This window comes from Hesperophylax consimilis, chromosome 10 (assembly GCF_061612785.1).
Source record: "Hesperophylax consimilis isolate HC1 chromosome 10, BYU_Hcon_1.0, whole genome shotgun sequence".
NCBI lineage: Eukaryota > Metazoa > Arthropoda > Insecta > Trichoptera > Limnephilidae > Hesperophylax > Hesperophylax consimilis.
In genome coordinates this window covers 28,302,099-28,329,987 of record NC_142845.1, presented here as the reverse complement: position 1 = coordinate 28,329,987, position 27,889 = coordinate 28,302,099, and the positions used below count along the sequence as shown (strand labels likewise).

Below are 27,889 nucleotides of genomic sequence, written 5' to 3'. Positions count from 1 at the left end.
GTCGACTCTTTTGTTCCTAGCATTGATCTAAAGCACCTGCAATGCTAGAAAATGTCTGACACAAGTAACGCCATGTTTAAAGTCTCGACGACGTGAGTTGCGACAACCTCGTCCAACTGGTTGTGGGAGACTGGCGTCACTGACTATTTTACAAAATGACAGCAACGTGTGCTTGTGTACGAACCTGCGCAGATGTACGGCAGTAGTTGTCTAGACACTTGATTATCTGATATATACTCCCACAGCATAATAATGTGCTCTTCATGCCATAACTAGCTCCGGGCAGTAGGCATAAGTGGAAATGATATCCATTGTGGTGGTTTAACCCTAGGAATGCAGGACTTTTTCCACGTACTATGAATATAATTTCAATTAGCCAATAAACATGCTCCATTTACTGGCATTGTCTCTGAACCAACCGTAACTTCGAAAGTAGTTCATAATTTCAACAAACCAGTGGCTTTCATTGGGACTGGAATTATGGGGGTGAAAATAAAAGCGGAGAGATAAATAGTTATGCTTTATTTGACATATTAATTTACAAAGACAAGCCAACATCGCCGGACCGCAAGCCTCGCCTCGCCTCGCCTGACTCCGCTAAACTCGTATAAAATCTTCAAATGCTCAACAACCTGGCCAACATTTTGGGCAAAATATTTCATTTTTACAATATTTAAACAATTCCTAACTCATCGGCAGTTCTGAATTACATACAATATTAATTATTTTTAACTCATGTATTTACAAATATTACTTTAACTAAACTTATAGAGTATCGCCATCGTACGCATCTGTATTACTTATCTACTCTTCCCGCCCGCCTCTAGAAACAACGCTAGCTGCACGGGACAACCCCGCTTTTACTTCATTGACTCTGACTATGTTCGCTAAATGAGTTTATTACTATGAATAAATATTATGCTGATTAAATATTACGTTAAAACTACCAAACTTCCCGTATAGTTCGTCGACGTTGAGGAAGCGGCAGAATTATTTTTTCAAGTAGTATATTTTGGGATCATTATTTCAATATTCAGCAAACAGATAACTTAAAAGTACCCATCGGATACGAACATGTTGTATCCATTGAACACCGGCGACATCGGCATAGTAATCTGAAATTTGATTTCTGTTTGTGGGATTTTTATCCTCGACACATTAGAGAGGTATTAGATCGCAGGAGCTTGGCATTTCAAAGGTTAAAATTAAAAGTTAGTTAAAACAGTATTCACAAAATATGTATTGAATAAAATAAGATTAACAAGGGTAATATTATTTCAAATTATAAAAAATGTTTATGCCCGTATCTAGGATACAATATTTACAAAAAACGTTTTAACAGCAAAGACAGCGTGGCAGGACTAAACTAATACCTTTCTAAATTGACTTGGCTCGCGATAAGCGAGATAAATGACGACAGTTAGGCGAGACAACATCTTATAGGATCTGAGCAGAGAACACGAGAAGCATTTCAGCCAATTTTCACAAAGTGAAATGAAACGTAAATTAGCCGAGAGATGCACATTTTACGTTGGCAAATACAATACATAATAGTAATAAATAAACCCTGATGATTATATTTACAGTGTTTTCGGTTTTGTCACCCATCTTCTGGATGATCAACACTCGATAATAGAGGCAGATAACTGGCACTACAGGGCAGGTTACATTACAGATTTCTCATTTTGCAAATTGTTTTATATTTACAGTGAAACTCTCTTATAAAGTTTCCTAGGGGACAGAAGTGAATAAAACCTTATAAGTGGGATAAATTGGCCCATTTTTCAATTTCAGTCGATGGACCAAAAAAATAAAACTTCTTAACAGAAACGGCTGCACGGCCTTTTCATACAAAGGTTAAATTTTTGATCGGTCGAAATTCCCAACAAAACTATATAATTATTTCTTTAATCAAAAGGTATAGCAAATATAGAGTCCGGAATACACAAATAAATAAAATAGCACATATCTGTAGTATATAGTTGCTATATATTTTAATTTAAAATATGATTATATAGTTTGGTTGGGTATTTTGGCTTCAAAACACAAATTTAAGTTTTGTATGAAAAAGTCACGCAGCCGTTCCTCATAAGCGTGAAAACTTCTTATGTGGGAACCTTTGTAAGAGGGTTTCACTGTAAATGTACCTACTTAAGTTACCTGCATAGATAATATGAAATTACAGTGATGTACGTTAGTTGCACAGATTAGTTTAGGTGTCCCTAAATATACAGAGAACAACATGGTCACAGATTGGGAAACTTTGATTAATTAAAGAGTCCATCAAGTCAAGCGACACCCCTACGGCATTACCTCCCTCGAGCAATTTGTTAATTCTTTATTTACCTAGCTAAGCTAATATCAATTAATTATTATTATTATTACATCATGTTATCATGCTAACTCCCTCCCGCTTTCACAGTGATGATGAAAAGTAAAAGCAATTCTTCAAAAAGGCCAATTTAATTATAATACATTCACAAAAAAAACGTAAAAAAAATTTTTTTTTTTCAGATTCTTCAAGAAATAATAACAGTCGACTCCACAATTTCATCGCTCATAGATATAGAATACAAAACAATATTATCTGTATAATTGTTTTTACATTAACAAATGCAAAATAGTGATGTTTCTTTTAATGCATTTATTTTTATATAACTCCACACATTAAATAAAGGAAATAATTTCTCTCAGGGCTTACATCATCTTTGTGGGGCTGTGTGGAGATTTAATTAAGAGATCAGTTATCAAGAACATGTAATGGCAATTTTATAAATTGTACTTCCTAGTTGGCGGCAAGTGACCGATGATGACATATAGTAGTATTCCCAGTTAAAGGTTGTACGTGACATCATCGTTCTAGTTTTTTGGGTCTTTTTCGTTTTCATAATAGATTTATGAGAAAGAAGATTTTTCGTCGATGACGTACATAAGACCTCTCTCTGGGACAACTATTATAATGGTAGTTTAGTTTTTATACTAACAAGACCTTACCGAGGTGTAATTTTTTGCCAATATGACAAAAGCAAAAGTCAAAATTGTGTGATTTAAGTAATATCGACACAACCTTAACGTTTTTAGACAACGGGAGCAAACTTTGAAGTTTGTCATAAAATATTCAGAAGTATGTTATTTATAATAAGTGTAAATTATATACATATTTATAAACCTTTTGGCCGCGCTAACAGCTAAGGTTTTTCAATACCCCTACACGGGACATTATCAGCAAAAAAATTTTTAAGTATTAAAAGTTGATAAGGACGTGTATTAATGCTGATTTCTTGCCATATCAACTGTTGTAACGATGGAAAAAAGGTTAAAAATATCAAGTTTTTAGAACACTTTATGACAAAACTACAAAGTTAGCAATTACAAAGTAACAGATAAATTAGCGTAGGATATAACAATGAGTTGTGATGACTTATTCATTAAATTAATTATTAATTACGACTGCAGTGAAGCAATTGTAGTAAGGTTTTAAACTTATTCAGATTATTTATTAATGCTAACAATTCTTTTTATTTTGACTGTTATATGTTGCATGAGTCGATCTGATTTTAAACCTACAATCAAAAAAGTTACTTCGTCGATAGCTCCATTGTAACACGTCTCTCTCTTTCGCATAAATGCAGCATGTAACAGAAAGAGAGGTTACAACAGAAGCATGACCATTGGCAAAACACAACATAATATATTTTTAAATCAACAATTATTCGATTTAACATATCACAAGAGAAGCTAAAACTTATAAAACTTTTATTTTAGGTATTCGAGCTGCCTCCAGATAAAATAATAATAGTGGTTAAAAGCCACGATTGGTTTGATTAGTGACACTGAAGAGATATGTGGATAGTCTGGGCTCGAATCAGTTAATCTCTTCAATGATAAGATATAACAGTATGGTGTCTAATAGCTGGCGGGGGTGTCTACAGAGAGTCCCGGTGCCAGACCCAGGTGCGCTTGGTGTGGTCGAAGCGGTGTGCCAGCCACTGTTGCTCGAGGAGCTCAAAGCGATCTTCTGACAGGTAGAGGGGCTTGCCACGTCTGAAAACAAGATCACAAAGTTAGATTGGAGCAAGATTAGAGATAAAGCTATTGGATTCAACCACTGAATATTTAATACACACTAGAAATGCCTTCCACGTAGATTTGAATGTAAAACGATATCACCACTGACTCAATACCTTTTGGTTCCTACCATTTACCATTACAATTAATAGGTCTGGATTTAGCTACACTGTTCATTACCCGAGGGTTGGTAATTCTCCAGTTCGAGAAGCTTGTTCCATGTCAATATCATCTCACAATTACTTGTTACACTCTAGCGACATCTGACGGACTCTAGAGTAAGCTTTGTGACTAGCGCCATCTATCGATTAAATACTCAACCTTATAACCATACATCACATGTACACTACAACACTGAAATAAATGTAAAGATAAAAACGAAATGTTACCGTTATGTTATTGTGTTTCAAGTGCATGTTTTATGATCACAGTCCAAGTGCATGTTTTATGACCACAGTCTGCCACCCGGCAATAATTCTACGAGTTCAATCATTCTACGAATTGCCAGGTACCTAGTACACGTCTCACGAGATCTGACACCTAATTCTTACTTCACAGAATAAAAACAAGTTTTGATGTTTCCCGCCGTCTACCAATACAGTAGAACCTCGTTAATTCGAAATCCAGCGGACATCAAAAATCAAATTAACGAATTAACGAATTCCCACGTAATTCGAAATTTTATGAAAAAAAAAAAAAAAAAAATACGCCGAAAATCGATTTTCTCAGCCGCCTCTTCAAGTCCGGGTGGTATTTTAGTTAATAAATAAATAAGTAAATTCGTATTAATACCAATTATTTCTTTATTTTCGCGTTCGATTACCGTAGCGGCCGGCCCTGTAAATTCAGATATTCGCAATAAATTCGTAAAAATGCTATATATTTACGCGTAAATCGAGATTTTGCTGCCGTTTTCGGTCGCGGCATACCCTTTAAATTGAGATATTTGTAAAAATACGATATATTTCCGCGTAAATCGAGATTACGCGGTAATTTTCTGTCGCGGCCGGCCCTTTATTTCAAATATCTGAATTTGAATTCGTAAAAATATGATATATTTCCGCGTAAAACGAGAATTCGCGGCCGTATTCCGTCGCGGCCGGCTCTTCAAATTCAGATATTCGAAATAAATTCGTAAAAATATGATATATTTCGACGTAAATCGAATTTTGTCGGCAGTTTTTCGTCGCGGCCGGCCTTTTAAGTTCAGATATTTGAAGTAAATTAAAATTAAAAATATGTCATATTTCGGCATGGATCGAAATTTTTCGGCCGATTTCCGTCGCGCCGTATTTTTTCAACGCGGATATTCGAAGTAAAGTTAGTAAAAATACGATATATTTACGCGTAAATCGAAATTACGCGGCTGAGTTTCGTTGCGGCTGACCCTTTAAATGCAGATATTTGGCGTAAACTCGTAAAACTACAACATATATCCGCGTAAAATGTATTTTCTCGGCCCTTTAAACTCCGATATTCGAAATAAATTTGAAAAAATACGACATTCCAGTGTAAATCGATTCAGATTTACAAAATAATAATACTAATTAGGACGATGTATAACCACGTAAAAATACATTTTTCGGCGTTTTACCGCCACGGCTGACTTTTAGATTCAGATTTACGAAATATTATGATTTATTTTCGAAAATCAAATTTTTTCGAATTCCACAAACAAATTTTCGTGCGCGGACAAAAATAAATTTCGAATTACGAATTAACGAATTTCGAATTAAAAAAAATTTTGTATGAAAAAATTTTTCTGCTGAAATTTTTTTGGCGAAAATTTTGAATTACGCGTTTTTTCGAATTATCGGGGTTCGAATTAACGGGGTTCTACTGTAGCACGAAAATAGAAAAAAGGCTTTTAAGCGTCTCCCGCTATCTACCAACAGTACGCAAAAGGCAGTGTCTCCCGCAAACAATGTGTTAAAAAAAACCATCATTTGGAACACACCAGTTATTAAGTAAATAAACATTGTTTTGAATCACAAGCTCGAGATCATTAGCAAATAAGTATGTACATTAATAAATAACAAAAATCATAGCGTGACATGGTACCAGTCACGTCTAGTTAAGAAGTGCTCCCGAGTGCTGAATAACCTACAACATTTCCGACATGGCTAATCACATTACAAAATTCGGTTTGGTTATAACTGTTATTATCACAATCTTCGATTACACATCTGCCCTGATGATGGAAACTGTAATAATGCTGTCTGAAACGTTGACATACCTAACATATTATATGTAATTTTGGTGCTTGCGAGAAGACTCCATTTTGTAAACTTATTCAAACAAAAAACGTGGCACAACGAAAGGAACAGCAAAACATGTAACAGTTACTAGAATACCCAGAGAAGATAATGAAAATGTCCTAAAACTATAATAATTAACCCTTGTATCTGGTAAAATGGTCAGCTCTAGCAAGCTAGATGGTGATTTAGTACCTTATTGTATGAGAGTAAGATAACTGTCAGTGTACAAGGCTTGGCGCTCGAGTCTGGGCAAGCGGCAGACTACTGAATTTGACATACGAATTCCGGCGAATTATACAGCTTGATTTTGAGCATTCAACTAGTAAAAATAACGGCAGATAGTAGTTGTTGAATAATCGATCGGCGAATTACTGAGAGAGTACTGTACATAGTTTGCAGCAGTAGATTAATTGGACCAGTAAAAGTCTAGTGTTTGGGCTTACTTGAGATCCCTGTCCTCTTCGTCATAGTCGTCTAGGTACAGTGAGCCCCACAGGCAGGCCCTTCTACCCCGCACTATGATGATGTAGGTGCTGGTCACCACCAGGAAGATGCCCGTGCCACCACCGCAGTCAATGGAGTGCTGGAATGCAAAGTTAATTTATAATTATCCAAAAAGATAAGAGAGGAGCCAGCAATCAATCCTGAAGAACACCTTTTTGTAATATGATTAGTTCTGTAACTGTTTCATAATCTAAAGGTAAAAACTACAAACAGAGATAAGATCGTCGGATCTTGATCTCTCTACATTTAAATACATAAATGAAGATTTATAATTACTATCCAAAAATAAGATAATAGAGGACCCATTAGTCAACCTTGAGGAACACCCGTTTGTAATATGATTTGTTCAATAACTGTTCAACAATCAAGTTTACAAACATAGAGGGTCATCAGATTTTGAACTCTTTACTATCACAAATTCAGGTCTGATCAATTGTTTGAATGCTTCTTTTAAAAATGTCACAATAAACATCTTGTTGCAATGGCTTTAACAATGACTACAAGTAATACTTTATTATGTTATTAACACTAGACTCTCAACAATGGTGCATTGTTCTGCCTTGATGGGAAAAAGGCTCAGGCACCCGGGGGAGCTGAATTCACAATTTGGAACAAAGAGACATCAGTAAACACCTAATTACAACGCTGATGAGCATTGAGACAGACAATGGACGTATGGTTCAAGTGCTTACGGAAGCTGTGCAGACTGTCTATGAATCAAAAATATAAGTAGTAATTCACCAGTTCTTATTGTAAAGTCCCGAGAGTCTGATAGGATTGAGAGATATTTACCTGGACAGCCTCACAAACATCCTGTTGCCTGCAGCACTGCTGCTTGAGGCACACAACCGTCCCGCAGAGCAGGCAGACGGAAGCTTCCTTAGGCACGGCACCGCATTGGGAGCAGATCCTCTCATGGTAGTACTGAAACAGAAGAATAAGTTAGACAGTGAAATATTATTATGTAATGAACAACCATTCTGCTGATGCGCTCATATCTGATTTCAGAATAAATTTAACAGTAATTGAGTTACTTTAAATTTTAAAATAAGGTAACCCTTTCTTCTCTCCAAATAAGAATCCAATCGAGCTTTAAATTGGTTTATATAAGTAGCATCGATTACATGATAAGGAAGTTTGTTCCATGCTTTCACTACTGGAAGTGTTTCCTAGGATTATTATGTAAAAGGTGTTTTGTTCATTTTTTGAGTGTCCACAGAGAATTACACTTTTGTGCGTGGTGAAGAATTCTTGAATGCCAGGGCAACTATAATGACCAGATAATATTCTGAAAGTCTCAATCAAGACATATCTTTCCTTTATTTTTGTTAATATTAGTTCCTATTGCCTTCATATTGCCGGTCTTCCAAAGCCCTTGGTATTTTTGTAAATCGTCTCTGTACTCTTACTATTAGATCTATCCTTGGCAAAATATGGACTCCATATTTGAAAAGCATATACCAGGAGAGGTCGCATATATGTTTTGTATATTTTTAGCATCATGTCTTTTGTTAGTTCAAGGAAGGCTTTCCTGATTAAATATGTTATTGAATTTGCTCTTTTGATAATGCCAGCGAAATGCGGTTCCCGTTTCAATACTTGTGATATGGTAAACTTTATGTTAATATTACTTTTCAATTGGCAGTAACTCAAAATAGTTGATAAATAAGGCAACAATGAAGGCTGCGCCCGACACCATGCCGGCCAGGGTAGTTAGTTAGTTAGCTGTACTCACTGTGAAGAGGCGGTCGTACTCGCGGGGCAGGCGCAGCAGGGCGGGCTGTTCCCAGGAGTGGTGCTGGGGGAGCAGGCGGCGGCAGGGGGAGGGACAGCGCGCCGCCGCGCCCCCCACCTGCAGCGCCCAACGCTCCACCAGCTGCTGCTCCAGGCCGCCTGAGCCCCACCAGTGGAGGCCCGCGCCTGACACCACGCCAACCAGGGTGGTTTCTGTGGAACACACAAGAAGTAGGTATAAGACAACTATCTTTCTAACGCTGGGGTGTTTCAAAGTTTACCACATTTAATTGATGATGACTTTTGATCAAACTGTGAATAGCTGACAAATATAACATAACTGTATATAAGAACAAATTGATCAAAAGCTAAAACGAATCAGTAAATGTTGTTCAAGCCTTGGAAGGATATTACTAGCCACAAACATCATATATTCATATTCATCCAATCATTATAGGCTTTGAAGGACAGATCTGACCCGGGCGTCCATACTTTTTTTCATACATGTGATTTGTTCGTCGTTGGAAAGATAAATAATTATTCTTCACAGTTTGTCTCAAATATTTACACATTGTTACATGGATAAAATTGTCAAATTATATGAAAAAAAATTGGCAAGATTTTTTCATTGAAAGTAAAAAAATTATTTATATTTTTTATTGTATAAAAGCATAAAAAGTGAAGATACAGTTTTCTTACTAATTCCCTCCACAAAAGCAAGGTCTTTTCTAAATATTGAATGCTTTCAAAATTATTTTCCTTTTTGAGTCAAAATGTCTCAGTAAGTTTTTTGTTAACATTTTCATGTTTTAAATGATTTCAAATACAAAAAATTTCAAAGATAATTTTATCTGGTTTCTAAAATGGTATGTCTTTTTATGACAATCTCAAAAATAAGAAATATGTAGCATATTCATGGAGTATTCAGAAAATTCACTGTAGGTAAAAATATTTTAAAAACCTGAAGGGTTGACAAGTAAGCTAATCAATTAACCCCATCATAATATTACATGCCACCATATTAAGATTATTTTTCTAGACGTGATTATCAAAAAAATGTGTTTGTACCTATTTTTTGTTGAGGAAGTCATCCAATAATTCATTGTGGATGTTTAAAAATACTTCAATCTCTACACATGTTTCATTTTTACTCAGTGTAAACTTATGAAAACAACAATGCATGTGATCTGCAGCTTAAGAGTTTACAGGGACCGATACTGAATTGTCTCATCTGACATCAATGTTTACATTTATGGAGGACTCACCAGGTTTGATAAACTCCAGATAGCGGAACAGGCTCTCAAATTCCAGTTCTTCCATGGCTATCTTTGGCAGTTCCTCGCCGCACAGGTGGTGACGCAGCAAGGCGGCTATCCGCAGGTATGGCAGCAGCTGCCGCTGGACATCCATCTCAGCGGCGTCCCAGTCCACGGCCGCCGGCTGGGCATCCTGGCCGGACGTCGACGGTTCCGGGGCGTCGTCATCGTCCAGCAGAGGGGACGGCAGGCAGGACAGCAGCAGCTGGGCGGAGCGGGCAAGGGCGCCCCCAGGCAGCGGGAGAGCTCTCTGCTGGCGGGAGAGGCCGAGCAGCACTCCTGCCACCACCTGGTAGTAGGTTAGGTTGTAGAGGGCGCGGATCACGCAGGTCAAGTAGGCTGGAAGGAAACGAATTATCATTATTGTAGTATGCAATTATTTAAAAGGTCTATATTTAACTGCTTGAGCCTTAATCTTATCTCCCGAGTTATGGAGATTTCCGGGCATCCGATTTCAGAATCGACTGCACTCGTTAAAAAAATTATACCTTGAATATTAATATGGAAACATAAACTGATTACTGTGGTTTAACGCTAATGAATATAACTATTTTTTATCATTTATCCCATATTTGTAAATTTAGGTAGCCATCGTTCAACTTGATAAATAAAATATCTCTTAGAAGAAATTATGAATCACGAGAATATTTCACAATCATTACGAATGTAAATATGTCATGGGACACTTTTCAACACGTTTTATTGAAACTTCATGGCACACACGATTTTTTTATTGGTGGGGGGGAAAGGGTTAGTTAAAATTGAGGTAGTTTCTGTCTCATAGGATGAGTCGTTCATCAATCAAATTTAAAAGTTTCAAGTTATGTAAAGTCTTATTCATGTATTGTTATTTACAAAGTTCGTTGAAAAAACTGACCGATGATGAAATAATAACAGAACTTGAATTTCAACTTTCAAATTTGACGAATTGTTCAAATTCTGGTGAATATTTATCAAAAATTTCAAGAAGATTGTTTAGTCCCTTGGGACAATGGTTCCTGAACTTATGTTACGGACACGGAACCCTAAACAGCCACTTGGATGTTATCGGAATGCAAGTTCCTCGCAAAAACATATTATCAATTTTATATAAAATTTTTGAGTACCACTTCCTTTTTTCATTTTGAATATCGCGCATAACACAAATTGTATCAAATTTTTAATCCAAAACCATAAAACAAGTAAAAAAATAAATAAAAACAAACATTCCGGGATTACAATTAATATACCAATATTTCATTTCATCTTACTACCATCAATACAAGCGTAACATGTTGCTATCCCACAACACCTGGATGGGAACCCAAAGCATTTGTCTACTAACCGGTCCTACAGAATAAGTACTCACATTGCTCGAGGTGGAGCGGCGCCAGCAACAGGAAGTGTATCAGCATGGCCACGGGATCCTTGAGCAACAGCGGCAGCTCCCGGTCGCCATCCCCATCGGGGGCTTGCCGGCTCGATGCCAGCGCGCTGACCAGCTGCTGCGAAGTGGCGGCAGGCGATGCCGGCCCGGCCGCAGAGGCTGACCGCCCCACGGTCAGCTGCTCCCACCACGAGGAGGCAGACCACTGGGCCAAAACGCGAGCATGCACCGCCAGTACGTGCAGAAGAGGAACTGAAATGTCATAACAATAAAGTCAATTCTGTTTTTACACAGTCAACTCGATTAACGGTAATATCCACTCTTAGGTTTAGTCGGAGTAGGAAAAAGTCAAAACTGTCAGGTGAGAATTTGTAAAACTGTGCGAAAATTATCGTGACGAGTTTTGATCAAATGTCAGAATAAAAACTATGATTTATGCATTTGTTTTCTGTTTAGCAGAAAATATATCTTATTATTCATATATATTCCCAGAATAGTCAACTTTATCTAATAAATAAATAAAAATCTCTGATTTCAGAGACAGCCGTAAAAAATATATATTTATAAGAATATATAAAGTAGTTTTATTATTTCTACATATACCTGAATACATAACCGACACAAAACACAACAATCAAAAGGTATTTTCAAAGAAATAATAAAAGTTAATGAAAGTTAGAAGCTACATTAATGAAATAGACAGTAGAATCTACAGTGACATAAGCGCAAGCAATTCTGATTTTTTCTCTTTACAGTTTTCAAAGCATAAACGTTAAAATCACATAGGAAAAAATTTCAGCATGGACCGTATTAGAGCTCACACATTTGTTAATTTTTTAAAACTATGACTTTGTTTTAGCTTCATTACTAGAGACAATTATTCTGCCGTCGTAAGCAAAACAGCAATGGGAAATTTTAAATGGTCACTTTAGGAGAATACGTGACCTTTCATGTTTATCAACCTATTATAATGAAAAATCCACCAGAATGTGACCATTTCCAGCTGCCTTTTTGCTTGTGACAGCAAATTTTTATGTCCGGGGGAAATGAAAAGATGCAGTTCCATTTTTATCAATCAAAATTCAAAATTTCAAGTGTTTTGACAGTTCGGCAGCCATTTTTTTTTTGCTTTTTCTTGTTTGTGTGAACTGAGTTAAATTTGTAGGTTAGAAAATGAACATAAATTATTCAAATAACCCAAACTAAGAACCTATTAAACTATGTTGTGCATGTTTTCCCTATCTTTGTCATTTCATTTCTTGTAGTAATTAGGTTGAAATTAAGTGAAATTTTTATAATTTGTGCATTTAAAGCGTGAAGCGGAATTCTGCAACATACTTATTCTTATTGAAGTCTCCCATTTTCTAATACATAATATATTGAAATCGGTTAAAAAGATATTTTATTTACAAGGTATTCTGTGGAACATATCCCGTGTCAAAACAGGAATTAATTTATAGTGGATTGAGAAAGAATTTGAAGAAGCTTTGGTATGCCAGAGTTGTCAATTGCAATTCCATATGGCTACTACGGTATACAGCAGCATTATATTTTCATTGTCATTGAGTCCAAACAAGCCAATTGAACTAAAGGGGAAGCTGCCCCTAGAATATAGTATAATTTTTATTTAAAAAATTTAAAATAAAGTAACGAAAATTTTTAATTCCATTTTAATAAATTTCCACACTTTCTTGGATTCAATTAGTATAATGATAAGAGACCTATGCAGTCAGGGCGGGGTTTGTATCTGGGCGGGATGGCAGCGAGGGATCCCCCTCTCTGGACCAGCTCCGCCTCGAGATTGGTGCGCGCTACTGACGCTACGAACAGGAACAGCGCCTGAGGGCCCGGCGCGCCGCCTCGCTGCTTGAAGCGCAGGGCCGTCGAGTTGGTCATGTCCTCCATGGCCTTGCCCATCGCTTCCGACAGATTGGAGGACGTCTGAAATTAATGCATTCATGTTAGTCAAGATAGTTGAGATTTTTAAAGAAGCTGATGCCTTAGTTAGAATACCGGACCCATTCGCCCCATTGATAAGCTTTTAAATATGTCAAAACAGGATATAGAACGTGGGGTGAGGTTTGTCCGGGTCTTGGTGATAGATGCGTCTGCCCACCAACAGGCAGGCCGGATCGGGAGAGACTGGTTGAGGAGACCTTATGACCTTTCCAGCAGGACTCTCAGAACATCACCTTGCAGCACCGCAGTGGGAGGGATGGATTCATACATCCGTCACTCCTGGATATACTGACCCCAGATTCCTACCCAACCCTCATACCTTTTTCCTTCCCAGAATTTCCTTCTATTCCTTAAAAGACCCTCCACACAACATCCCCAAGGATGACAAAGGCCCTGAGGGGAATTATATGCTTCTGGGTCTCCTGTGTGTAGTTAATGTTAAAAAACAAAAGATCTAATAGACGATTCACAAAAATTCTTTGAAAGACCGGTAATATGAAGATAGACTCAAGAAACTAAAATAACTTCTGCAAAGGCAGAGCAGAAAATCTTCAGAATACACATGAAAATACGCAGAGCTATACGAAAATTATCTTGATGATTGAAACAATAAAGGTGACTTGAAGGCGAATGAATCACTAAACATAACTTATAATAAATTAGCGTAATCATAGTGGTACTTACGGGCGGCCGCTGGTGATCCTTGAGGAAGTTGTGTATATCGTTGATGAGTATGTCCTGCGAGGGGGGCGAGAAGCGTGCGGGTGCCCCGCCGCCGCCCAGCCCCGGGCACAGCGGCAGCACCGAGTTGGCCAGCTGGCGGCACACGGGGCACAGGAACTCCCCCCGGTCAATGTGCAGGTTGTGAGGGCGCTGTGGGTTGGTCAGCGAGCGCAGGTAGGCCTGCAGGCACGCCAGATGCACATGGTGCCCACACGACTGCACGTGCACGCCACCCTCCCAACCCACATTGACGGATACCAACCAGGATTCCTGCAACGCACAGAATATAATATTACGTCATGGATTGGACAGTATAATGACAGCAACAATATTTTACTTGCCACTGGTAGACGTGGCAGGCATATAGTAATGTATGGATATTTCAGGCGAGTAATAATAATTTGTTATCCTTTGTTTTGTTTTTATATATTTGGCACAAAGACTGCTAAAATAATACATAGTCATAGACCGTATTGCGAAACGTTGAATTCATATTTAGTTATATCAATTATATCCAACTGATTTAGTAGTTTAATAGTGATGGACGTTTAGCTTATTTTCAAACAGCTCGTATTTTATCAGAACTTATGTATGCTCACGCTGTCGAAATGCTGATCCATCTCATGGTGGCGGCGAAAGTGGTGCGCGGCGAGTGTGGTGTCCCGCGCAGGCAGCTGGCGAACTCGCTCTGTATCGTTCAGCGCCAGCGCACCGCGGTCCTTGTCCCGGCGCCGGTGGCCCACCACCGAACTCGACTAAACACAAACAAAACAGTCAGTACACGAGTCTAGATATTATTTTAACAATCTGAAGGTGGAGAGATAAGTACATATATCAACCCTTCCTACGTAAAATATTGTATCTTCAAAATCCTGATTGTTGAGAATAGCTTTTTTAGGTGATACAGCACAAAGGAGTTATAATAAATGACAGTGTAAAAAAACTTGTTTACATATTTTTTTTGTTGATTCCCACATAAAATTTGAACAGCATCCAAACTATATACATTAAAAACTCAAAATTGCCATTTTGTGGGTTACAATAGTTTATGTAGGAGGGGTAGATATGTTGATATTAAATCACATAGCAACCCTAACGTAAACCAATAAGGATAATCTTTAACACCTATGCGGAGCTGCATTCGTGCCAGTCACCTAGTTTTGTTTAGTGGCAATTGTGCAAAATAGAACATGATGAATGAATAGGTTAGGTCAAATTTGGTGTTTGTTCTTTTTCTAACGCTCTGTTTTGTTATGGAACTAGTGTTGAGTACTTCAATCCCATACAAAAATGTAAAATGTCCCACCACCTCACAAAATACATTCTTATGAGGTGCTTAGCGCTTAGATTATAGATAAGTTTACTACGTGTGTGTATGTTATGTAGGTCTGTTTGTCCCCCCCCACCCGAAATTAATCGAGCGGATGTGACTTAGTTGCAACAGGAGAGATTAATAGAGTGTGTGTGTGGCTCACTTGTAATAGGACAACCAGGCCGATGGGATTGGTCTCTGTGCTGGGGGAGGTGGTGTTGCAGATGATGCAGTCGTACTCCCTTTCCAGGAGACACTCCTCTTCCTCTTGCCACTCCATGCTCGCTCCTTCTAAGGGATTAAATAACATTACGTTAGGAGAGGAACAATATCACAAGAGTTATAACTGCTACCGATTGTCCTGTCCCAGTGGAGATATGGCACCCTTTACTGACTTATCTTGTGAGACTGGAGAAAGTGAGGAAGGGAAGGAGATGGAAGGTTTCGAAGTATTTTGGTTATTCAGATCTGGTCATCAAACGCAAATGGAGCCATTTCTAGCAACGTTTCAATTCTGAATGGTGGTCTGTCGCCGGGGTGATACTTATCGCGTATCTACCACTCTGACTCAGTATGTTTTGTTACATTTAACAATTTGACATGGTTAGGCGTATTCCAAAGATTTAAATACAAATTAACAAATGGCGAACTAAACAGCATTCATAACCAAACAGCCTTATGGTAAATTGATATGGATAGGTTAGATTAGGTCATATTTACCCGTTTCCATTGCGCGCTTCATGAAATTATTCTGTCGCGTGGCAAAGTCCTGCATGAGCGTGCGCTGGCGCTCACGCGCCCTTCGAGTGCGCTCCTCGCGCTCTCTCTGCTCGCGCGCACGTTGCTCAGCTTGGCGCTCGCGCTGCCGTGGCCACAGCGCCGCGCGGATCGTGCCCACAGCGGCCGCACATCCAGCATCCAGCGCGCACAGCTTGCGCAGGACCACGCCGATGAAGTAGGGACCATCACCTACCACAAACATCGTACATTGAAAATACAAATAGAAAATATAAACCAACTAAAATAAATTCAGGCGTTTAGCCCAATAATCATCATCAAATATACTAATTTCAGTTATGGTCTGTGATTGTGAACTCGGAATTGTTTTGAATTTGGGAAATTGGAACAGATTGTGTCAAGAATTCAGACAAGCGATTAAGTACCTATCTATAGTATTTTAACAGAAAATTATTTTAACTCTCACTTTCAAAATTGGAACTGATGTCTCAAGTATTCAGACTACCCTGTGATTTTTCACGGGTAGTTAGCTAGTTACCCAAGCATTAGCAGCACATCTTTACTAATTTTAGATAATAAAATTTCTTTTAGCACACTCAATCTCACTGTACAATCAACACATTTGAGACAAAAGGTTAAAATACACAATACTATTTTCGAATGTGTTCAGATGAAATGTGCATTTCAAACTGTAAAAATTATTAAACATAATTTTTTTTGAATACTGCTACAACCATGTATTATTTTATGTAGACATTAAATAAATCGATTTGAAAGTTTTTACCTATCCTGTTTTCTCCAATCTTGTTCTCGCCAGAAGCCTGTCCTTCTGGCGGTCCCGGGCTCGGGGGCCCCTGGTCGGGGGCCTCCCCCTCCATGGGCTCCGGCTGGCCGTCGTCCTCCAGGCTGAAGGAGTCCAGGCAGCCCGACAGCTGTGAGTGCAGCTTCAGCAGGAGGGAGATGATGCTCTCGTTCACAGGTATCAGATTAGGTTCTTGGCCGGCGGGCGCCTGGAAATGGAAGAATGTATCATAATATGATCAATCAATCATTGGTCATCTTATTTTTTTAATTTTAATCAACTCAATTATTTGAGAACTTATCGTGAAATTACATATAAGCACATCAGTAGAATGCTGCCTGCTCATATAACTATCTCAATGACAATTCAATTTTTAAACATTCTTCAGGTATGTAGGTATCATAATATTTATAATTAAAAAAATTAAAAATCCTCCCTCCCCCTAGCTTCCCCAAAGGCCCTAAGTTTTTTTCTTTAAATGTTTCATTATTGGCCCCTAGAGTATCTAGGGAAATAGAAGTTCCACCCCAGCAGAGAATTGCTGGGATGCTGGGTTATGGTCTGAATACTCCACGATGCGATCCTATGTCTCGGAGGCACTGTTTGTGACACTGTTCCCCGATGTTATTTAGCCTGAGCAAGGTAGCTCACATCTTGGCTTGGGATGGCTATTTGTATTTCCACTCCCTTAGCGATGGGTTCGCCACACTCGCTAATGTCCGTAGAGAAAAAGATTACTCACAGCTATGGTCTTGTTGGCCTGCTGCTTAGTGGCACGGGAGCGTGGCGGCGCGGCCAGCTGCGGGGGTGTTGCCGGCGGGGGGACAGGCTGCACGCGCGCATACGGCAGGCACAGTGCTCCCCCGGCCGCACTCCCCACCCCCCCGCTCACCGTTCCTCCCGCACCCGTGCTCGGCCCGTCCTCCACGGAGAACATCTCGGAAACTGGAATTCATTAGTCATTTGAGTTTAGGTTAAGAATTGATAAGACAATGAGATTAGATCATATTTACATGACGCACCGCCCCTTTTCCAACAATAATTCTAAAATGGCTTTATTTCAGTTTTATGGCCACAAATATGTTGGTAAACATGTTGGAACTGAATTTTTAAAGGAAAATATTAATTTGTGTAGGTCGAAACCCTCCCTGGAATGTAGTGCCTTTATGTTATCATCTGATATAGATAAATGCTTACCTTCGTGTGTTGTGGTCACCATGGTCATGTCTCCAGGGGTTACCATGGTCATGTCGGTTGGATTGACCATGGTCATGTCTCCAGGGATGGCCACGGCCATCTGGGTATTGTCCGCCTCATCTGACTCGGCTGGCGGTAAGGCTAACTGATAAGCTTCCTCCTGGAAACCAAAAAAAATTATACATTATTTACTGCTATTTTTCCCTTCTTTAATCAATGACATGCCACACTGGCGGGTCAATCCGCACCAAATCATCCAGAAAATTTTGGATTTGTCACCCACCATCTCAGATTTTGATGAAACTTTAAATTTTTAATCCTTCCATATAGATAAGAAAATATACCAAATTTTACCTTCCTACCTCAACTCGTTTTTTTTTTATGGGCAGTTGAAGTTTGGGCAAAATAAGCGTTTTTACATATTCCGAGCACTCCGGAAGAGCTTGTACCTTCAATGAAAAAAAATTGTATCTTTGTCATTTATAGTGCTAATGCAATGAAAATTTTCAATATTATCAAGAAAACTATGCTGATTGCAGAAAAAAATAAATAAACCCTTTACATTTATCTACTTGACTTTTTGGGACGGAAAAGGTACTTTACAAAAAAGCAATATCTCGGGAAGGTACAGTGTTAATGAAGTAATTTTTTTTTTTATTCATATCTACAAATAGCATAGAATCACATACAAAAATAAAATTCATGGCATTTTACTTGCTTCAATAAATAAAATCCATTTTAAACTTTTTTCAAACTTTTTGTAATTTTTTTTTTATTCTTATCTACAATAAACATAGTACAACCTAAAAAAATAAAACTCCTGGTATTTTGTGTGCTTCACAGTGTAGAAACGTTTTTAAAATGAGAAATCTTAATCATACAGAATTGTTCCAAGTTTTTTAAAATCTAGATACTGTATTTGCAAATAAAAAAAGTCAAACTTATTCGGTCCTTTACAACATGCTGGTAAGCTTGCAATGTAAGCTTAAGGCACCAACAAAATAATGTACCTTGTTCCTTACCCTGAATGCATACACCATAGCAATATTTTATAACAAGATCAACTTTTTAACTCTTTTCAATACAAAGTTAACTCTTTAAAAAACAAATACAATAAAAATAAAACAGGCAATGTAGGATTAGGTTAAATGAAAGTACATTACAATAATATTGTTTACAAATAAATGTTCAAGTTCATTTTTTACTTTTATCCTTGATCTGACCCATAAGATGGTTGAACTTTTGATCAGCATGATGAACGTCTTTTTCAAGAAAGTAGTAAGCTCTTCCTGAACCTTTTGTTGTGGGAGGGTCAACGATATTAAAAATATTTTGTAGTGGAACAAAACAAATATCTTCTTTTTGATGTGGCCAGTAAAAGGATGGAGCTGGGCCAAAAGGATGCATAAACTTGATTGATACATCACACTCGTCTTCATCTTTGGAAACCACAAGTCCAAAAAACCAATGGTTGTCATATACGCAAGCTACATAAGAGTTTGTACAAATTTGTACCATACTTAGTTGCTCAGAGCGATTTCGTTCCCCACTGAAGTTAAAAATCAAAGCATAATCTGAATCTGAACTTATCCTTTTTGTGCCAACTTCATTTTCAGACAGAGGAACAAAGCAGTGGAAACCTCGAGTGCCTGGTATTGTTTTAGCTTGTGAAAAACGCTGCTGTAATTGTTGCCTGCAAGTGAATAAGCTTTCTTTTCTCAGCAAGTAAAAATATATATTTTCTACTCTCGACTGACAAAACTTAAAAGTTTTGTCTACAGTTGTGATAGTGTTGCCAGGGCCAAGTTGCAAACTTTCTCTAGTTAGAAGACGTTTTACTGTTCCACCTATTCCATCACAGGGAGATTTCCCATGACTCGTAGCAAAAAACCACCAACATGCTTTCAAGTTGAAGTCTTTTTGATGGTGACACAGATTTAAAAAGTTTTTGCAGTTTTTATATTGCGCTGCGCAACCATCAGTAAAATAATGAACACTTTGAATTTGGGGAAATTTTTGATTTAAAAATTGAGCAACAATTTTTTGAGTTTCGTAAACGAAACTTACATCATGTTCCAAGTCATCTGAAATTACACACAAGCTTGACACTGTGAGATCTTTGCCAGGCTCTTCACAAGTGTAAATTACCACTGGGTGGAGTGAACAACTGTCTTGCGTCCAGTGGTAACCCTGGACTTCATTCTGGATAACATAGGAGAAGTTTTCACTGAAGTCTAATAACACAACAGCTTCATTTATCTGAAGCTGTGCTTTTAGGGACTCTTTGAGATATTTTGATTGAGACTTTGTTATAAAAGAATGAGGAAGAAGTTTTACAAGACCAGTAGTTACCCATGCACTGTATGTAATTTCATCTTCTTGGTCCCATTCTTCAAATTTTTCTAACAAATGTTTCTTAAGATTTTCACTAGATGTTGAACACTTGTTCTTGTTCACTTGTTCACTCTATTGTTCTTTGAGCACACTAAGTAGTCCATTAAATCATTGTACGTTTCTTCACTGTCACAAGCATTAAGAAGCAACACTACATTTTGATGAATTGCACAAACGCAGACAGAATGAGAGCCTGGAGAACCTACTGGCACACACCATTTGGGACGCAACCAACAAAATTTCGAAATCCCAATTTTTGAAGCAGGGTATTCAAACTTGAAGGTAGCATAAAGTTCATTCAGTTTACAAAGCAATAGTCTTTTTTGTTCATAAACATTTTTGGTTATGCTAACTTTATCTTTTTTCCCTGGCATAACACGAGAAAATTCATCGTTTTGGTAGAAATTTTTAACCAAAGTAACTGTTCCTTGGTCTAATGGTTTTCCTTTTTTTGGATCAGGTAAAGCAATGATACCATTTTCATTTAGTAGCTCTTGTGCTTTACGAACTGAGTATTCACCAACACTGAATTCTTCAGCAACCTTTTTTCTACTCCACGAAGTTGGAGCGAGAGTTAGAAGCTGAATTCTCTCACGGCGTGTAACTTGTGTTTCCAATTTTTTTTAACCAACTCAACAAGCCTGTCCATGTCATTAGCTTTTTCTTGAATACATCTTGGTATTTTTGCATCACATTTTACTGGGGAAAATTCTTTTTCTAAAACTTTACTTACTTTTTTCTTTAAGGTTGAACAAGCAGAATCTAACTTCCGTTTAGCGTAACTAGACTTACTGTGGGATGGTATTGCATGTAGTTTAAATGGAGATTCTCCAATGTCAGTTAAAGAAGTGTTGATTTCTTGTAAAAAAATTTCTTTGTTTAAAACATTTTCAACTTCACTTATGTCTTCTTGAAAAGTGTTAAGCTCTTCAATTTCATTGTTAAGGTTTTGGCTCTTACTAATTTTTGCTCTGCATGCATTACAAATTTTTTGTCCAGGGATTGCTTTATTAGTTACTTTTAGAATGGTATTAATGTTCTCTGAAAATTCCAAGGATACTGTTCTTAAAGTTTTTGTAATTTTCCTTTTGTGGCTTTGGAACGGGTCAAAACAAGCTTTTTGAAATGTTTCATATTTATTTAAGTTAAATATTCTGTGGTGCTCACAAATGTTGAAAACCAAGTCTGTAGATACAAAACTTCTTTGTTGAATAAGCTTTTTTTCAAATTCACTTAACAAATCCACACTCGTTAATTTCTCTGACTTAGTATAACTTTTTTTGTGACATTCAGTACCATTATGTTGTCCCACACTACATTTAACTAAACTTGTTTCGATTAGAGACATTTTAACAACGTACACCATAACATGAAACAACTACTGTATTTATATAGATGATCACTGCTTTGAAGCTGACTCAGAACTAAGCATGTCAGAGGAAACAAAGCATGTAGTATCCTGCAAACTTAGTGATGAGGCAGATAGTAATTTTCATGTTCTGTCTTGTTCTTGTTGCAGATACATCATTTCCATGTAGTGACTTGTCTCTAGGACTGTTTCTTTGATATTAGTCCATTCATTCAACCTATATTACTAGCTATATACCTAAACTATAACTTGCCCAATTACAAACTAAAAATAGATATAAAAAAAATCACAAAAAGTTTAAAATGGATTTTATTTATTTTTGTATCTAGATTTAAAAAAACCTAGAACAATTCTGTATGATAAAGATTTCTTATTTTAAAAACGTTTCTACACTGTGAAGCACACAAAATACCAGGAGTTTTATTTTTTTAGGTTGTACTATGTTTATTGTAGATAAGAATAAAAAAAAATTACAAAAAGTTTAAAATGGATTTTATTTATTGAAGCAAGTAAAATGCCATGAATTTTATTTTTGTATGTGATTCTATGCTATTTGTAGATATGAATAAAAAAAAAAATTACTTCATTAACACTGTACCTTCCCGAGATATTGCTTTTTTGTAAAGTACCTTTTCCGTCCCAAAAATTACTTAAATAATTACTTTTGGTAATTTTTTAAAGTCAAGTAGATAAATGTAAAGGGTTTATTTATTTTTTTCTGCAATCAGCATAGTTTTCTTGATAATATTGAAAATTTTCATTGCATTAGCACTATAAATGACAAAGATACAATTTTTTTTCATTGAAGGTACAAGCTCTTCCGGAGTGCTCGGAATATGTAAAAACGCTTATTTTGCCCAAACTTCAACTGCCCATAAAAAAAAAACGAGTTGAGGTAGGAAGGTAAAATTTGGTATATTTTCTTATCTATATGGAAGGATTAAAAATTTAAAGTTTCATCAAAATCTGAGATGGTGGGTGACATGGCCTGGATGATTTGGTGCGGATTGACCCTGGCGGTATTTATAAATTACTTAAAAATGTGTATTGCAAATTGATTCAATAATAATTTAAGACTTATGCTATGCAATTCCACACGTCCCAAATAGATATACACATTGATTGTACAATAGATGTGAATAAAGCTTCTTTTTTTTTTTTTGTAATACAAGAAAGTCTGAAAATTCATAAAAATAAACATGTAATTCCGTGAAAAGAGCAATTTTTTAAGACATACAAGAGATCTAAAAATAAACAGTACAATGAACTTTACGAGATACAAGAAAATCAAAAAATAGATTAAAAAAATAAGCAACTAAGGACAATTATGTAAAGCGTGTTCTTGAGTGAGGAGTGGTAGGCTGCGGTAACCACCGTGTTGGCGGAGGCCATTAGCCGCATCCTGGCTCCAGTGACCCGGTGTCTCATCAGGCCGGCAAATCCTTTCGGTTGTAGTTCCATAAAATGTGCTGCTATATCTTCTGTATCCAAAAATGATTCTGTAGGCATCATTATATTGGATTCGGAGTCATGTCATCCAGCAAGTTCGGTAGTGACACCATGTCTCATAAGTATACAGGCCGGTACAAAATGCATTGAACAATGGTTTTTTTTAACATTATTGCTGCATTTGCAAAATCTGCGGGCAATCATATTAGACACTATGTTGAGGCTTCTCCTTTGTCATTCGATATCGTCATTGTCCGATAGGTCTTGATTAATAATGTGCCAAGTATTTTACATTCGTACATGTATTTATTCTCGCCTCATTAAGGTGTACGGGGACCATTTACTCGTATCTGGATTAATTCTGGCACCATTTGACACTAGTTTGTTTGACATTGGCTCATTTGACATTAGCTTGATTGACAATGGCTCATTTAAAGCCTACTCATTAACATTGGCTCATTTTGACATTTCCTCATATGAAATTGGCTCTTTCAACAATAGATCTTTGGACAATGGTTCCTTTGACAATGCTCATTTTAAAACAGCTCCTTCGATAATGGCTCCTCCAAGATTGTTTGATATCGGCACCTTATTATTAACATCAATTAATTAGTGTAATTACCTGCAGGCTCACCTCATCATCTTCCCGCATGACATAGTCGTGATGCAGCAGGATCTCCCCGGCCTGTGTGTTCACCTGCCCTTCCCCTTCCCCATCTCCAGATGGGGGCAGGGGGGAGCGCACCATCACTCCGCTGACGTCCACCACCTCGGAGGCGTCCCAGTCGGTGTCACCTGGGTAAGGACATAATAGCAAATTACTTCCAAATTCTTCATTAGAAAATTTTCACTTGGAACAGAGAACTTTTGGATAATATTATTCTTCCATTGAAGCACACATTGATGTTGCTATTTAAAACCATTTAACGATCGCAGAGCCCTCAATTCTTATCTGCTTTATTTTTACAGACTGTAAGTTCTTTGATCATTGAAGAAGATAATAATAATAAGAATATATCAAAAATCACGAAGTACCTACGAAGCGTCGTGCTCTGTCAAGCTATCGTTAATAATAGTAAACAACTTTATAATAAATCCGACGGAAGAAAAAACGTAATCGTCGTTAAAAACAACGAAAGTTTAACACGTGGTAGTGTTCTCCAGTGACTTTTTAACATTTTACCACTGTTTTTTTAATAATATAAACTATAAAATTCACTGCATCCCAAACCAAAGTGTTGTGTACAACGGATAAAGTGCGCGGATTGGCCGCTTTAATTATGAGCTCACCTTTCAGGGCTCCTATTGGTTGCGTTTGTGTTGTGAATTTGTGATACCCCTTGTTTACAATCGAAACTATCTAAATTCTCTGTATTAAATCCTTTTAAAGTGACAATTGTGCGTCGAAAGAGATTACTCTCATCTCGCAAAATACTTTTTAGTATACATTTGTGTATTTTTTCTTTTAAATAAAATTATCCAAAACCTACAAAAAAACATATCCGATAATTTCGTGAATAAAACAGAAACTTTTCGGTAAAACCGATAGTGGATTTCGTAGATACATTCATAGTGATAAACTGTTTAAAGTTATTTGTGCTCAATTAGTGCAAATATAAAAAAAATCGTGATATAAAAACTCCATACGGCGACTTTTGTTTTGATTTACATAGAGCTAGACCGATTGCCCACCTACGAATTTTCAGGCGCAAAGCTGAACAGAACTAATACTTTGTTTCAAACATTGTTTTTTTTTTATGTGTCCTTATAAAGTAGTGTTTAATAATGAATCGTCCTAAAAAACGACACATAAGCACCATGATGTCTCCTAGTCCAGAGGATATAGGAGGAAAGTGCGTCACGATTGAGGATGCGGATGAAAACAGCTCGGTTACGTCATCCAAAGGCTCGGACGTCACCGAAGCGGAATATCCTTGCGCTTCAGGAGTAGATGTGCTCAATGAAACCCAAGCACATTTGACAGCTCTTCAACTTGTGTTAGCAGAGAAGCAATCTAAGGTCTCAAAAGACCAGCAGCTGAGGATCGCTAGAAACGTATCGGAAGTTTTCAGATCCGTATCTCAGCTGTTGTTGGAGCGCGAGACGATGCGTGCGGATTTAGCTACAGTTACAGCACAACTTAGAATGGCAGAAATAAAAATACGCCACGAGAAGAGGGAAAAAAGGCACCTTGAGCAAAAAATCATACAATTAGAGTCTGATCTCGGGCCTGTAATGCGGAGAGTGGCAGTGGCAACGGAGGCTACCCTCTCTTTTGCTGACATCGCCCGAAAACAGCCATATGATGCTCACAAACCCCCACCAATCACTCAACAAGGACATCGCGTCGGACCACCAAGACCTGCCGTTTGCATCTTTCCAACGGATGCGGACGCCACAAAGGACAGTGACGGTACGAAAAAAATGATTGAAGATACAATTCGGCCATCTGAACTAGGCGTTCGGGTCACGGGAATAAAAAAAATAAGAAATAAAGGTATCTTGATCAATACGGCAACCACGGGCGAACAACAAAAGCTATTAAATGCACCTTGCTTCGACAACTCGAGCAAACTGAAGGCCCGACTACCGTCAAAGCGTCTACCGAGACTGATATTCTTTAATGTTCCCCGGGACCTGACCGACGAAGATTTTTTAAGGATGGCTCTCACTGGTATTCCCAACGTTGAAGACATTGAAGAAACTATTGCAGGCTGTAAACTAAGTCACCTGGCTGGTGCTCGCACAGGTAACGCTTGTCACCGTATCTACGCAGTACCCGCTACCGTACGTAAATTTCTAGTCGAGCAAGAGAAAGTATTTATAAGCTGGACTATTTGCCGCGTCGGAGATTTTATTGGCCTTACTGTCTGCACCAAATGCCACATGATTGGTCACTCATACAAGTATTGCAGAGATACCAAACCCACATGTGGACATTGTGCTCAACAGAATCATACTGGTGAGTCCTGCCCAAATTCCACCATCAAACCAGTTTGCGCGACATGCACCAGATTTGGTAAGCCTGCTGATCACTCAACTGGAGATAGGGACAACTGCCCGGCCTACATTGCTGCTCTCAAGAACGACCTTGCAACTATAGATTATGGAGTGTAACATACATGAGCATAAGTGCCTCACCATCGAGAATTATAATCCCGTGACGAACTCTCTACGAATAATGTATATGAACGCGAGAAGCATCCGTAATAAGTTTGATGAGATCGAAGAAAAAGTAAGAAGTTCGCGGTACATTGTACACGTGCTCGTCATTACGGAAACGTGGCTTAAGATTGGAGAGGAAAAGTTTTACTCCCTGAATGGTTACAAAAGTGTTTTTGCTTCTCGCCCCAACGAAGGAGGAGGAGGAGGAGGAGGAACAACGGCGTAGCAATATATGTGATTGATGAAGTGTGCAATTATTGAAAATTTCTCAAATGAAAATTCCTTTTTAGGTATAACGCTTAGTAGCAGTGATAGGAAACCAGTTAACATCTATGCTATCTATCGAAAACCCAACACAAATATGCAGGATTTTCTAATACATCTAGAAAAAATACTGAACGAAAGTAGACAAGATACATTAATATTCGGAGACTTTAACATTGACATATCCATATCCACACACTCTTCATTAAATTTTTGCAACATCTTACAATCTTACAATTTTTCAATACATAACAAAACATTTCCCACGAGAGTCACTGATACAAGCTGCACCTTAATAGATCACATCTTATCAAATAGGCAAAACATTCAGACTACTATATTGAATATTGATGATCCACTTAGTGACCATAATATACTTATTGTTGATTATAAGAACAACTTAAAAAAATGTTTTAATAATAGAACCAAATCCCGGATTACGAGACCTATCATCAACAGTATGTCAGTAAAATCCTATCTTCTTGATAACAATTTCACGATCAACTTAAGCAACTCAGAAGACCCTTTTAAAAGTTTCAATTATCACATTAAAAAGGCAATAGAATCAGGTACAACTACACCAAAAACAGGATTAAGAAGTCGGGTACAACTGAATACTCCGTGGTTTGATTCCAAATTAAATACATTAATCAAAGAACGAAACCAGATTCACAAGCAGTGGAAACAAGACCCTGGTAATCTTACTCTTGTAACACTTAAAAAGAGATTGAGAAATACCATTACTAATTATAGGCGAAATCTAAAACACAAATATTATGCGAACAGCTTTCAACAAAACCAAAATAACCCCACTAAAACCTGGAAAATCATAAACTCTATTCTATCAAACCGAACACATAAACCAACTAACGAAATAGAATCCCTCGTGGTAAATGACTGCGTAATTAAGGATCCGAGCCAAATAGCATCCGCATTTAATGAGTTTTTTTTCTCAATAGGAAAAAAGCTAGCAGCTACCATTCCGTCATTCCCGGATGACTGTAATACCGTATTTGTGGAACCGAAGGCTTGCCAATCCTTGTACATGGCTAGGACAAACAAAGATGAGGTACTGAGGATCATCTCTAAAACTAAGCTGAAAGCAGCACCGGGACTCGATGGAGTAACACCATCAGTTCTTAAGACTTGTAAAGAAGAATTAGCGGGTCACCTTACAGAACTTTTTAATTGGTCACTGTCCTCGGGAAAGTTTCCAAATGAATTAAAGTTAGCGAAGATAATACCTATACACAAAGGATACTGTAAAACAT

At 37.6% G+C, this 27,889-nt stretch overlaps 1 protein-coding gene across 2 annotated transcripts in view; it reads right to left on the bottom strand.

Annotated features, from left to right (window-relative positions):
• Window positions 1-507: 507 nt before the first annotated feature.
• The window catches only part of Ubr3 (Ubr3 ubiquitin ligase), a 146,336-nt gene continuing 118,954 nt past the window's right edge, over window positions 508-27,889 (bottom strand). Inside the window, exons 16-30 of one of the 2 annotated variants that reach the window (XM_089636807.1) lie at window positions 23,812-23,984; window positions 17,978-18,137; window positions 17,523-17,725; window positions 16,763-16,988; window positions 15,961-16,209; window positions 15,404-15,531; window positions 14,528-14,683; window positions 13,890-14,198; window positions 12,968-13,187; window positions 11,229-11,498; window positions 9,830-10,219; window positions 8,566-8,777; window positions 7,623-7,754; window positions 6,770-6,909; window positions 508-4,044 (exon numbers count right to left, since the gene is read on the bottom strand). In XM_089636807.1, coding sequence (XP_089492933.1) covers window positions 3,927-4,044; window positions 6,770-6,909; window positions 7,623-7,754; window positions 8,566-8,777; window positions 9,830-10,219; window positions 11,229-11,498; window positions 12,968-13,187; window positions 13,890-14,198; window positions 14,528-14,683; window positions 15,404-15,531; window positions 15,961-16,209; window positions 16,763-16,988; window positions 17,523-17,725; window positions 17,978-18,137; window positions 23,812-23,984 — 3,086 coding nt within the window. In that variant the 3' untranslated portion in view covers window positions 508-3,926. The remainder of the gene's footprint in view (window positions 4,045-6,769; window positions 6,910-7,622; window positions 7,755-8,565; window positions 8,778-9,829; window positions 10,220-11,228; window positions 11,499-12,967; window positions 13,188-13,889; window positions 14,199-14,527; window positions 14,684-15,403; window positions 15,532-15,960; window positions 16,210-16,762; window positions 16,989-17,522; window positions 17,726-17,977; window positions 18,138-23,811; window positions 23,985-27,889) is intronic. The other variant, XM_089636808.1, reaches the window with a different exon arrangement.